The 13,280-nt window shown below is 36.0% G+C and overlaps 1 protein-coding gene across 3 annotated transcripts in view; it reads right to left on the bottom strand.

Annotated features, from left to right (window-relative positions):
- Positions 1 to 13,280, bottom strand: part of rps6ka1 (ribosomal protein S6 kinase a, polypeptide 1) — a 60,462-nt gene that overhangs the window by 2,518 nt on the left and 44,664 nt on the right. For all 3 annotated transcript variants that reach the window (XM_084097199.1, XM_084097198.1, XM_084097197.1), the window contains 17 exons: positions 11,852 to 11,968; positions 10,794 to 10,875; positions 9,894 to 9,974; positions 8,829 to 8,908; positions 8,635 to 8,741; positions 6,731 to 6,768; positions 6,502 to 6,644; positions 6,326 to 6,396; positions 5,510 to 5,598; positions 5,231 to 5,295; positions 5,008 to 5,110; positions 3,482 to 3,612; positions 2,364 to 2,489; positions 1,895 to 1,984; positions 1,417 to 1,575; positions 558 to 719; positions 98 to 174 (listed from right to left, as the gene is read on the bottom strand). In XM_084097199.1, coding sequence (XP_083953325.1) covers positions 98 to 174; positions 558 to 719; positions 1,417 to 1,575; positions 1,895 to 1,984; positions 2,364 to 2,489; positions 3,482 to 3,612; positions 5,008 to 5,110; positions 5,231 to 5,295; positions 5,510 to 5,598; positions 6,326 to 6,396; positions 6,502 to 6,644; positions 6,731 to 6,768; positions 8,635 to 8,741; positions 8,829 to 8,908; positions 9,894 to 9,974; positions 10,794 to 10,875; positions 11,852 to 11,968 — 1,721 coding nt within the window. The remainder of the gene's footprint in view (positions 1 to 97; positions 175 to 557; positions 720 to 1,416; positions 1,576 to 1,894; positions 1,985 to 2,363; positions 2,490 to 3,481; positions 3,613 to 5,007; positions 5,111 to 5,230; positions 5,296 to 5,509; positions 5,599 to 6,325; positions 6,397 to 6,501; positions 6,645 to 6,730; positions 6,769 to 8,634; positions 8,742 to 8,828; positions 8,909 to 9,893; positions 9,975 to 10,793; positions 10,876 to 11,851; positions 11,969 to 13,280) is intronic.

Here is a 13,280-nt window from a genome sequence, read left to right as displayed (position 1 = left end):
AGGAAAAATTATTGTGGGTGTGTTTTCAGTTTTTATGTGTTGACATTGAGAGTGCAATATTTATTCATAATGAAAGATAATGTATGCGTGTTCTTACCCAGCAAGCATAGTGTAAAGCAATACTCCAAGACTCCAAATGTCACAGCCCTCATCATAGCCTTGCCTCTTCAGTACCTGCAACACAAAACAATGTCAGAACAGTTATTGAGAAGAAATATTAAAAACTCCATATCATAAAGACATTCCACTGATCCCAGATAATTTAAAAACACATATTACAAACTGCCGTTTGCTACCAATAATTCCGAAGCTCACATTGTTCAATTCAATGTTTTTCAATAACACTGAAGTTCAAAACATTGGGCAGACTTAAGTAGTAAAGGGAGGTGATTGGCTGATGAAATTTGAGGGGCATGACCAGTGGGGATTCTGTATTCCCTTAGGAGTAGGTGTGTGTGTGTGTGTGTGTGTGTGAGAAATTTCAAAGAACCAGGTAAAGTTTACTGTTTATTGGTCTATACAGCATTCCCCATTCTGTTGCAAGTACAACCACTCACCTCAGGTGCTACAAAGTTGGCAGTATAGCAGGGTGTCATGAGGAGACCGTTGTCTGCCCTTAGCTGCTTGGCAAAGCCGAAATCACAGATGCGCAGAGATTCTGGGTTTCCAGACTCATCGACATACAGAATATTACTGGGCTTCAGGTCTCTGTGCACAACCTGTAGGAAAACCAGAAAACATAGGAGATAAAATACTTACGTTTTCCTACATAACTCGCAGACAACTACAAATCTACCTGCCATCTTTAGGTGCAAAATGCATTTATATGCGCCAAATAGTAACTGTACTATTAATAGTACAGTAGTTATGAAAAGTCTACATTATAATATCACATTTAAAGTAATAATATTGTTTTAATATTACTCAATAGTTTATATGGTACTAAATCTTTTAGCTGTTGGCAATGTGTTTAAATAACACATTGGCAAAAAAATCAACTATGTGGGATCTATATTATAATTTTATGAAATACTGTGATAAAAGACATTACAATTGTCCCCAATTTCCTATTTCTATTATACTGGGGTAAGATTTTAAGGAAGAGTGGTTTAACTGAATTTATTTGAGTCAATTTGTTCATTCTCAGTCTTCATGCGCTGCTATATTGCATGCTTTAAAAAGCTACACTATAATATTAGTCCTAAGAACACTATCTATCGTGGTTCTTCTGGGCAAAACATCAACATAAAAACTATTAAATGTTGACAACAGAGAAGGGGAGTGGAACAGAAGAGGGCCAAAGGAAGAGCCTTGGGGAACACCCTTAGAGGAGGGGGAAAGCTAGGCTCTGTCACAAGCTATGAATCATAATGATAGATTCTGTTTGTTAAAGTTTGTCCATGCATGTTTTCTCACCCCTTGAGAGTGCAGGTATTCCACGGTCTTTGTGATAGTGTGCAGCACAGCACTAGCCTCTCTCTCAGAGAAAAACTTCTGCTTAAGGATTCTGTCCAGCAGCTCACCTCCTCGCATCAGCTCAGTGACCAGGTACACCTGCTTCCCGTTATCATAGACCTGCAGTACAGCAGTTTTATTTCATTAAATTCAATTTGTTGCTCTGTGTATTGTAGATTTATCAAATTTTAATAATGCAGATGATTCCTGCAGATTAGTTAATTGTAGGGGTGTAACGGTACATGTATTTGTCCCGAACTAAAACCGTTTAATAAAAATAGAAGTCATTTTTTGTTTAATTTATTCCCCCCTGCTGTGTCGAACCCGTACCGAACCGTGATTTCAATACCGAGGAACGTACCGAACCGTCATGTTTGTGTACCGTTACACCCCTAGTTAATTGTGATTTATTTTTTATTTTTTAAGTTGTTTTACTTACATCTTTGAGAGTGATGATGTTGGGGTGCTGGCCGTATCTGAGCAGGATCTCAATCTCTTCGGATGGGTCGGTGTTTTTTTTATCAATCACCTATCAACATTATACAGTAAATTATGTATTAGTCACCCGAGGACAACATGCATCTAAAAACCCTTTTAGTGAACGTAACCATCTTTTTAAAATGACATTTAGTTAAAAAGCATTAAAAAACGAAATATGGATTTATATTATCTGAAATACAGATCTTCAGATTAATCAATTATTTTACACAAAGCATCTGAATATATTTGGAAAAACCAAAGGAATTGACTGTAAAATGCAGTATCCTCAAAAACTAAGTCACAAATGGTTAGGTAACCTAATCTAACCTAACCAAAAATGCTGATGTCAAAGAAAGAAATGATAATTCAAAAACACTTGTATGACTTGAGTACAATATTAAGACAAGTTAAGGGAGCGAGGCTCTAACCTTCACTGCATACTCTGTGTTGGTTGCTTTGTGTATGCAGCGTTTGCAGACGGAGAAAGATCCCATGCCAATGTCCTCTTTCAGCATGTAACCGTCACTGAACAAGATGTTCTTACCGTGAAGCTGCTGCTTGGAGACAGGCACACAACAGAGAAGAGAATATTAGAACAGCAATACAAATGCATGCGCATACACACAAACTGCACCGATAGTAAAATCTAATAATTACAAAGAAGACACAATAATTACATTCTTTCACACACAGACACAAACTCATTATTAGATTGAACTCAGTACAGAGAATGCTGGATAACACAGAATGATATCACTAAAACAGAATAAAGCCATTTACTTTTTACAGAACTACTACACTGCACTTATGATTGAAGAAATAATTTCCCAGAAGTCGCACCGTTGCAGTGTGTGTAGAAAGAATTTGTCTGCTCTACTCCTGAGGGCAAGTCCACCTTCGGTGTTGTGTAAGGCAGGCAGGTTTTTAGTGTTCATTTTTATTTCCTGTCACCATGTAGACTTTTTTTTTTAATATGACAGTGTAACCAGCTGTCAAACATTGTCAAAAATAAATGTCTAAAATGTCCTGGTGTGTTTGCTGTTTAAACGAATGTTCTCACCAATACATTAGTTGTGCTTCATGTTTTCATGACTTCATGTTCACGAGTTTTTACGTGTTTTATAGACTCGATATCGTTTCATATTCAAATGTGGTGATTTGCACACAGCACCCCCAACCTAAAACATCTTCCCGCAACCCTGTTATCATCTCCATTAAACACTATTACTCACTCTTGCATAAATCAATTGGAAAATAGTAGAAATACTGCGATCTAGTGGTCAGATAAATTCACTTAATCATAACTCATAGGATGAAAACAGTCCTAGCATATAATGTCACATCTCTTTTCTGTTATCTTTATGAGCATCGCATGAAAGTTACAGTATTTATTGGCACAATTTTTTTTATTATTTTCTGTGGTAATTGACAGCATGCCAGGGATTAACTCAAGCCTAACCTTTAACCCTTTAATATTGTCATATAGCATCTAAAAGATGAATTTGTCCAATTTACCACCACAGCGAAATACAAAGAGTTGTTTTACCTGTACCACAGGGTGTGGAGGGGGTTGAGAGGGCTCCTGTTTGCCCTCCTCCTCTAGCATTGCTGTGGCAACAAAGCTGAAGCCCCGGAAGAGCTGATGAGCCCCTGCGCTGGGAGGAATGCCTGGGGAATCTGAGACAGGACAACAACAGAGAAACCTTGAAGCCCACACTCATTTTCCATTTTAGCTGCTGATGACATTTGAAAAATCCACCCAAAGCTCCAAATCTACGGCAGTGAGCTCAGCTTGAAGATCAGAAAGAGAACACAGACTTCTGTTCTATGACTAGCTTATTCATGAAAAGACCATGGAAACAATAAAAAGGACAGTTCACCCAAAAATGAAAACAGTTATCCTTATGTCATCCAAAGATGCATTTTTTTTTCTTCTGTGTAAGAATCTTCATTCTGCTCTTTTTCATAAAATGTAAGTGAATGGGGACCATGTCTAATTAGCACATTTTTTTTACTGTATATAAATCTTGCAGGACTATTTGTGAATAATTATTTAAAATTTGGTCCGTCCCATACTCAGAGCTATTGTGCAGATTCATAAGAATAGCTTCTAGTGCTTTTATGACACACACACACATATATATATATATATATATATATATATATATATATATATATATATATATATAAATTACAGAAACGTCTGTCTGTGTGTGTGTGTGTGTGTGTGTGTGTGTGTGTGTGTGTCTGTTATTCACATAACTCTCGAACCGTTAGTCCGATGGATTTCAAACTTGACAGGTGTCTCGCTACGGGCACGAGTAAGTGCAGTGCCAAGTTTGATGTTGTTTTGATTAAAAATGCAAAAGATATCGTTAAATATATCGGTAAAAGAAGCACTTAGAAGGTTGTGGTTTAAAAATAAACATTCTGACATAAACACTCAGACATAAACACTGTCAGCTAAACATTAAGTCAGCTAAAGTTACACTGTTTACTTCTGAATATTATATTGTATTCACGGCCATCATTTGTAGTAGCCTATTCACAAACTGTTTGCTCAAGCGTAGCGTTTTCTCAGAGTTCACTGTGTAGCCTGCTCCCTGAATCGTCAATTTTCAATTAAATTTTCAATTTTCCACATTTATTGTATGTCATTATGTCAGTATCAGTATTTGCTTTCTACCATGCACAAATAAAAATGTCACTGAACTTTTGCTGTGTAATTACAACAATGAGCATTCAAACACAGCAAACCAACAATTACTAAAAACACACACAAAAACTGATTTTGCACGTGCACTAGTATATATATATTTGTCATTTTTGGAGTCTACATCCACATGTATTATATGTAAAAGAGCAACTATATGTCGAACATTCTTCTTAATTCCTCCTTTTGTCTTTTACAGAAGTAAACTATCCCTAAGATGAACTACCCCTTTAAAATTCCCCTATAGTTTGTTTTAAATGCCAGTTTGAGTGCTCAAACTACTCTCGCCATGGTCCAAAAAGAAAACTGACCACAAGACCTACTGAGACTATTCACAGATCATAGATATGACCTCTCACCTTTAGGGGTACGAGAAGTGAACTCCGAGTCAAAGTAAAAGGTGTCATCAGGTCTGGCCACTGCTGGCTGGAATGGGGGTTTTATCTCTCGCCTGAAGAGTTTCTGAAAATGATTATACATTTAAAAAAAAAAAAATTTTGCATTCAGCTTTTACTGGTGGGGAGGACGAGTCTGTAATGGATAACTTCTTTAGATTTGCAATAATTTGAAGTATGATCTTACATTCCAATCAATTGTCATGAAGAATGAATGGCGTTTGATTTCCTCGGCTCCATCTGATCCAGATGCTGGTAACAGTTAAAGTATAAATAAAACACTCCTTACTATGAAAATATAGCACATTTAAATAAAATGTTCCTTTCAATGACTTTAATGTCAAATACATCAATATAATTGACTTAATTTGAGATTAACACAAGATTAACAGACTATTAATGCTGTTTGAAGAGGTTACAATAAATCACAAAGAATGTATAAAACATCTGTCTGTGTATACATTACCCAGTCTGTTAGTGGGGTTCCTCTTGAACAGAGCTCTCAGTAAACTCTGAGCTTCAGTGCTCAGGAACTGAGGCATCCCCAGCCTTGCTCTAAAGAGATAACCAAACGATGATCACGACTCAGACACTGAATAATGCTCACAACATACACTACCATTCACAAGTTTGGAGTGAATAAGACTTTCTATAAAGTCATTTTGTAAAATATTATTACAATTAAAAGAACCTGTTTTCTGTTTTAATATTTTAAAATATAATTTATTCCTGTGATGGCAAAGCTGAATTTTCATTAGCCATTAGTCTAACATAATCCTTCAGAAATAATTCTAATATGCTGATTTGATGCTCAAGATACATTTCTTATTATTATTATCAATCTTGACACAATATTGTTTTCTGCTTAATATTTGCGTGGAAACTGTGATACATCCATTTTATTTGAAAAATTTTAAGTAGTTATTTGAAATATACATTTTTGTAACATTGCAAATGTCTTTACTGACACTTTTGATCAATTTAATACATCCTTGCTGAATAAAAGTTAATTTAGTGTAGGCAAAATCAACAATAATACATAATTGTTGTTTAACAGTATAAATTGCTGTTCTTTTAACAGCTTTCTAGTAGCAAATGAAGCAAACCAGTGAAATGGAAAGTGATTAACTGAACTATTTCCTAGCAAAAAAATAAGCCCAATTGTAATGTAAAACACATTTATCCTAAATGCTTCATTTAAAATAACAATTTCACAATATTATTTAGTTTAAGACTAGGCTTCATTTCTATGAAAAAAATCCAAAACTCAATGGATTCTCACTTCAGGATGAGATTCATTGTTTCTTTTCTGTCTTTTCCCTGGAATGGCAGTGACCCGGTAAGCATTTCAAACTGTACGAAAGAGAAGCAGAAAGCAAATGTTAAAGCCAAATAAATCAGACAATCTAAGTGACATCAAAGCAGATTTTCTACATTTCTACGTGAATCTGGACGTACCATCAGTACCCCAAATGACCACCAGTCAGCGCTGTGGGTGTGTCCCTGCCGGTTAACCACCTCTGGAGCCATGTACTCCACCGTCCCGCAGAAGGAGTAAGCCTTCTTCTCATTATCGATAGCTTCCTTACACAGTCCAAAATCTGAGAGAAATAACAAGACCAATTACACCAATTAAATCAAACATTTCATCTCTATTCTTTGGTAAACCACGGTGCCTTTATTGTACCTGTGAGTTTGATATGGCCCTCTTCATCCAGGAGGATGCTAGAACATAAAAATGTATTTGTTATGCCAGGTGAAAATCATGTTAAAACGTTCCAAACAATATCACACTCATACTCAACAGTAACTGAGGTCTAATCCAGTACAGGTTGCAAAATTCATGGTGTGTACATGTGTTTGTTAAGACAGGGACACAACAAGCTGACGTCAAAGAACTATCTGTGATAAAAGCAGACTGCGTTGTCGCCTCTCGTTGGCTGCGTCTTGGCCAAAAAGGCGACTGTCTAAAGGCGACTGTCAACTAGAATGTGCATTCTGCGTCTGCGTGCAAGTAATATCGGTCTATATCAACAGCCTTCTGTCTGTACCGTCTTGACTTTTTGCTCGCTTTCATCACTTTTGTTATATTCTCATGCACTGAGTCATTCGCTAAGCTGAACAGCCAGAGCTCTCTCTCACACAGATGGTTTGACACTGATTCAACATGCCAGGGTTCCTGCAGGTTTCAGTTAGTCAAATTTAAGACCTTTTTAAGACATTTTAAGACCATAAAGATTGAAATTTAAGACCTACACGACGCATTGCCAAAAAATATTCAAATCAAAGAATTCATTTTATTTCAATGAATTCAGTAATTGAAAAAGCATTAACTTAATTTACAGATAAAGCAATCACATTAGTAACCTTCCAGACCCAACAACGTGTGTCAGAGAAAAGAACAGAATCAGATATAATTTTTTTATAGAAAATTGTACTTTGCATATTATAGGCCTACTGTAAAAAAACACATAATTAGTTGATTTTAGTTGATCATAGTTGATCATAACTAGAGATGAAATGGCATGAACATTTCATTTAATTATTATAGTGCCAAAAATTATCACTTATCACAGAATCCTGTTCAAAAAGTACTAATACTACACAATGAAATCAATTCACCAAGTTTTATGTCGAAAAACAGCAAATAACAAATAAAATTAGCATCAATACGCACTAACATAAACATTAAAATAATACGATTAAAAATGATAGCCAGATTTTAAAAGTGTCTTGCAACATGTTATATACTAACATGTACAAGTTCAAATAAAGTTGACAAAAAAGGTTTTTATAAAAAGATAAACCTCACATATTTCAGACTTTAATTTATCTTTTTTGACTCATTCTTTTTATAAAAAATGATTTAGTGACATTTACAATACACTTTAGCTTATCTTTTATTATTAAATAGTAAAATTCGGTCCGATTTTCCCGTGGCGTCTGTCGTTGCTATGCAACTCCACAATGACAAAAAAGTTTTAGTGGCTAATGGATTTCCACCGCCAAAAAACGCTTGCTGTAGCTCTGTTACAAGATTTATTTACGGAGAAGAGAAAAACACCCGTAGTGTTTGGGTGCACCCGCATCCTTCATGTCTTTTTTCATGTTGCTGCGCCTGGAAAAAAAACGAGCGCGTCGCTTCAATTATAAGTGCGCTTACCGCGCGCCTACATTTGAATGAACTTGAGCGCGAAAAAGACGCGATATGTGAACTGCCTCTTGGCGAGCGACTTCGATACTTTTTTGCTACTTTGTAATAACTTAATGCGGCCAGCGTTTCTGGAAATGAACGAGGGTAAAATCTTTTTTAAGACCTGACTAAATGAAATTTAAGACCGCGGATGAAAATCTGGCTGTTTTTAAGACGTTTTAAGGCCTTAAATTTAAAGTTTAGAATTTAAGACATTTTAAGACTTTTTAAGACCCCGCGGGAACCCTGACATGCTGAATTGGCCCAAAAAACCCGATGGACATCTGAAACAAAAATGGTCCGACGGCCGGCCATCGGCTTGATGTGTCCTGGCCTTAAGGTCAAGTATCTCCTCAATGAGTTTATGTTGAATGTGTCTGTGTGTGTATATTAAGTACTTCTCAGGTTTGAGATCTCTGTAGATGATGCCGAGACCGTGTAGATGATCTAGACCCAGTGCCAGCTCAGCCAGATAAAACTTTACATCTTCTTCTGTGAACATCACCTGAACACCAAAGAGAATGAATGAATACAAAGGAGTAAAAGGAGAGTTTATTGTTATTGAGCTATTGAGTTATTGAGTATTATATACCTCTTTTGACAGCCTGGTGAATAGATCGCCCCCTCTGAGGAAGTCCAGAATCAGATAGAGTTTACCCTCTGTCTGAAAAGCTGAACACATATACACACAGAGTGCGCTTATGACCAGTGTATTAACATTTAAGTTTATCTGATCATTAATGATAACCTCCCACAGCTTCCTGTGCAATATAAGGCCTTCATCAAGCAGGTAAATAGCATGATTGCAATGTTAAATTACTCCATACGAATGTAATGACCTCTGAACTGTAAAAACAACAACTTTACTCTTCAAATTAATTAGGGGACCAGAATCATACAGGAACACTGAAGTGAAGTCATTTAATAATTCCTGCTAAACAAAATCACATACAGAGCAGCAATTCAACAACCATCTGTATTATCACTGACTTCCACTTTCACTCAAAGTTCCTTTTGCGACATTTAAAGGGACAGTTCATCCAAAAATTATAATCTTGTCATAATTTACTCACCATCAAGTCATTGAAGCTTCAAAAAGGATGCAAAATCCATAAGACCAAACTTTAAGTTATTCACTAATTGTCTTCCCATTCAGTGAGCTGTTAACTACTGCAACCAAATTGTTGAGTAAGTAAGTTGAATCAGAGTAGTAAGATTTTTGACTGAATCATTGAATCAATGATTCAATTGATTAAGTGAAATGATCCAGCTTAATCAGACTTCACTAATTCTTTCAGAAACTTGCCAAGGAGAGTAAGGGTGGATGGCAAGGTTTTTAGTGAATAATTTATTTTTTGTTGTGCTCGCCACACAAAGCTATAGTGTGACTTCTAGAGTCTTGGAATGGGCTGCTTTTGGGATTCTTTAATGGTGCTTCTGCAGTCCAAATTCATTGAAATTGCATGGGAAAGAAGGGACCAGTTCAACCCTCAGAATCTCTCCTTTTGAGTTCCATTGAGTAATATGGATTTGGAATGACATGACAGTGAAAAAAATATATAATTACAATTTTGGGGTAAACTTTTCCTTTAAAGAAGGGGAAATGGAATGACAAAATATTACAATGTACCATGAAACAAACATCACACTTACTCACCATAATGGAGTTTAACCACAAATGGATGGTTGACGTCTGCCAGGATGTCTCTCTCCATTTTAGTCCTCACACGATCTCTCACTGTGACAAGAACAATTTCCCACAGGTTTTGAGGTGAAATATCTGGCCACAACCAACATGAAGTCAAACTTCATTGAGTAGTTTTACTTCATGGATTGTAATATTGGCCAACACATCGGTAAAACAACTTAGCAAATTACAACTATGCAATTCATATATTCAAGAATGATAATAAAAGCCAAGCATGAAAACATTTTCTACTTTAAGTGACCAATGAATCAGCATATTCAGGATGTCTGAAGCAGAAGTTTACCAGATAGCATTTGTTTGTAGGAAGTGATGTTATCAGCTCTCATGAAAAAATAAGGTGCGTCCCAATTCTCATACTTGGGAGATAGAAAGAGGGCACAACCGAAATTTAAGTGAACAGATAACCGAGATTTCAGTGAACAGATATCTGAATCTAAAACTTCTGGTTTGTAAGTACTGTATGGTGGGATTTTCTGTCATTGGGGTACACAGAAAAAAAAAACAGGAAGTGAGTGTACCCACAGAAGAGTTACTGTTAACCTGCAACCTCACTCAGAGTGGCATGAATTCAAGTTTGCAGTTGAGGGAATATGCCAAAATATTGTGTATACAGATATTGCAAATACTGTCTGATAGGTTTGACAGTAGATATAAAACTAGTAAAAACTAGAATTGTCACTATTGAGAACCATTAAACGCATGGTTGGTGTTTGTAACTGTGGTTACACAGAAACTAGGAGCCTGGGAGAATAATGCAAAACGAAAGTAGCTTTTGTTGAAGCATTGTTTATGTTAGCAAAGGAAGCTTGTGTGTGGTTTGTGGTATGTGTGTTTACACTGATGCTGTACCTTTGAGCGTAGCCTTTCTCAGGACTTTCATGGCGTACAGTTGGTTACTGTCAGGAGGGGTTACCTTCCGTACCAAAAACACCTGTGCACACAAAAAAACATGTTTTCACTTAGCAGCAGTGTTGCTAATAACACACAAAAAAAAACTCTCTTTTCTAATTCACGAGTTAAAAAACTTCCCATAGGAAGTTGAATTTGAATTGAATGACAGGAAGTGATATTTAATAAACAAATAAACCTAGGTAAATTTAATTATTTACATATTCAACAAGTCATTGCTAGATGTTGTTACATTTAATTATCAAAAAGGTCATTAAATGTCGTCATTGAGATTTGAGTACCATTCAGTACCGAATAATTACATAACTTGTTACTACCATAGTACGATGCATCTTTGAAGAAATGACCTAACTAGTCAATTTAACGGTTAATTCGTTTGAGATCAAATTAATGTCATATTATTGCTTTAAATAATAAGAATGGCATGATTGGCACTACTTCGGGCTACTTCGCTATTTTTGTTTGGCTCGGGGTACTAGAGCAAATACGCAGTCTTAAAAAAATGGCATTCTCTTGTCTTGACAAACTAAAAGACTATGAATTTTTAACATACGGAATGAAAAATAGGCCTATAGATTGTACTGCATGTTAGATTGCTTATTTTGCTAAAACGCATGATCTATTCGAATCCACGTCATGTTTGTTGGTTATGATGGAATTTGCGAGTACAGCTGGCTAACGATGACTTCAAGTTGGAATATCTTTCCAGATCAATTGGAGCACTTTGGGAAATTATTCGTTCTTCTAACATGGCTCATAAAATGAAAGTTAAGTTTCTTTTAAAAAAAATTAAATAATATGATGCTCTGGTCTACAGCAGTGAAACCATGGTCAACCCTCTAAACATCTTTACAAAATCACCATTATTCTGAAAAGTACGATCAATGTTTTAGCAGCATCTCATAAGCTAAATAACAGGAACACACATCAAAGCTAAAACACATGACATATATGAACAGATGCAGTATAGAAGTTTGTGCATATGAGAGTATCTTTACCTTTCCAAACGAGCCCTGCCCCAGCACTTTGAGCAGCTCAAACTGCGAGGGGTCTGCTTTCTCTGCCCCCTCCTTAACCACATGTGTGATGTTGATCTCCTTGATGTCACCATCGTCCTACAACACAAGAGACAGAAATGGATATCCACCACTGAAATATCAGGGTAGTAAAATGTGCAATTTCAAGGCCATGATATCAGACCATCCGACTGGTCAGGAAGACAAGCTTGATTATTAAAGCTTAAAGCTGGGTTAAGTGGACATACTGTCCCATGCAGGAGGACACTGAACGATGAGCGATTTGCTTTAATTGTTTCACAGCAACTGCTTGAGTGGATTATCATGTATATGTCACAGACCAATGCACGCAATTTCAACATTTCATCAATACCATTGTTAATGACAAATATCTCCAGTGGCCAAAACAACATTATGAGATCTGAGTGAGGCTCAGAGGGGGATTCCACTTGCCACAAAGCGCCCCCGATAGGAGATAAAGTGTATTAAAAATGTATATATAATTTTTATTTCAGGGATCAGTTGTACATACTTTGAATTGAAACTGCAACTTTGACTGTTATCATCCAAGAACATTAAGGCATCAACACCACTTTTTATTCAATACTTATTTTGCACGTTTCAGCAGCAGGGATGCAGGTGAGATGCTCAAGCAATTTAAAGCCACAAAGAAAAACACTTAGATCAGAATGTGTAGTCAGTATTATTAGTATTATTAGTATATGATAGAAATGTAGGCTCTGCTGGAAATAGAGTGCTGTATGTCACATTTCCCCTGTGACAAGAGAGAAAGAGAAAGGGGGGGACATGTTTGAGAGGAAATGGTTAATGGATTAAATAAAATGTAACTGCATTCTGAGAACCTGGTACAATTAAAAGCACACAAACAGTAGCATCAAACCCAGTTAGACTTATATCAGAAAAACAGCTGCTTGTACACAACCCACAATGCTAACTAATTCACTGTTAAAATCACTGGAATGGAATCAATATAAATCATTTAAAAGAATAGTTCAACCAAATATTAAAATTCATCATTTACTCACCATCATGCCATTCTAAACCTGTATGACACTTTCTTTTGTGGAATACAAAAGAAGATATTTAACAAAATGTCTCATTGTTTTGTTACAATGGAAGTCAATGGTCATCCAAATGGTTTGGTTAACATTCTTCAAAACATCATCTTTTTGTTCAACAGAAGAAAGTAAGTCATAAAGGTTTGGAACAACATGAGGACAAGTACATGATGACAATTTTAATTTTTGGGTGACCTGTCCCTTTATCCTTGTGCCAGATACAGCAGATGATATGCTTGATATGTACAGTTTTATGGTTAATATACACATTATATCTAAATATTAAGCTAAATTAATATTTATCTGAAGACAACCAGACAAAATGCAAGTCT

The sequence above is a fragment of the Abramis brama genome, assembly GCF_963993115.1.
Source record: "Abramis brama genome assembly, chromosome: 21".
NCBI classification, from domain to species: domain Eukaryota; kingdom Metazoa; phylum Chordata; class Actinopteri; order Cypriniformes; family Leuciscidae; genus Abramis; species Abramis brama.
Note: the sequence above shows the minus strand (reverse complement) of the source record. Positions and strands in the feature narration are given on the sequence as shown.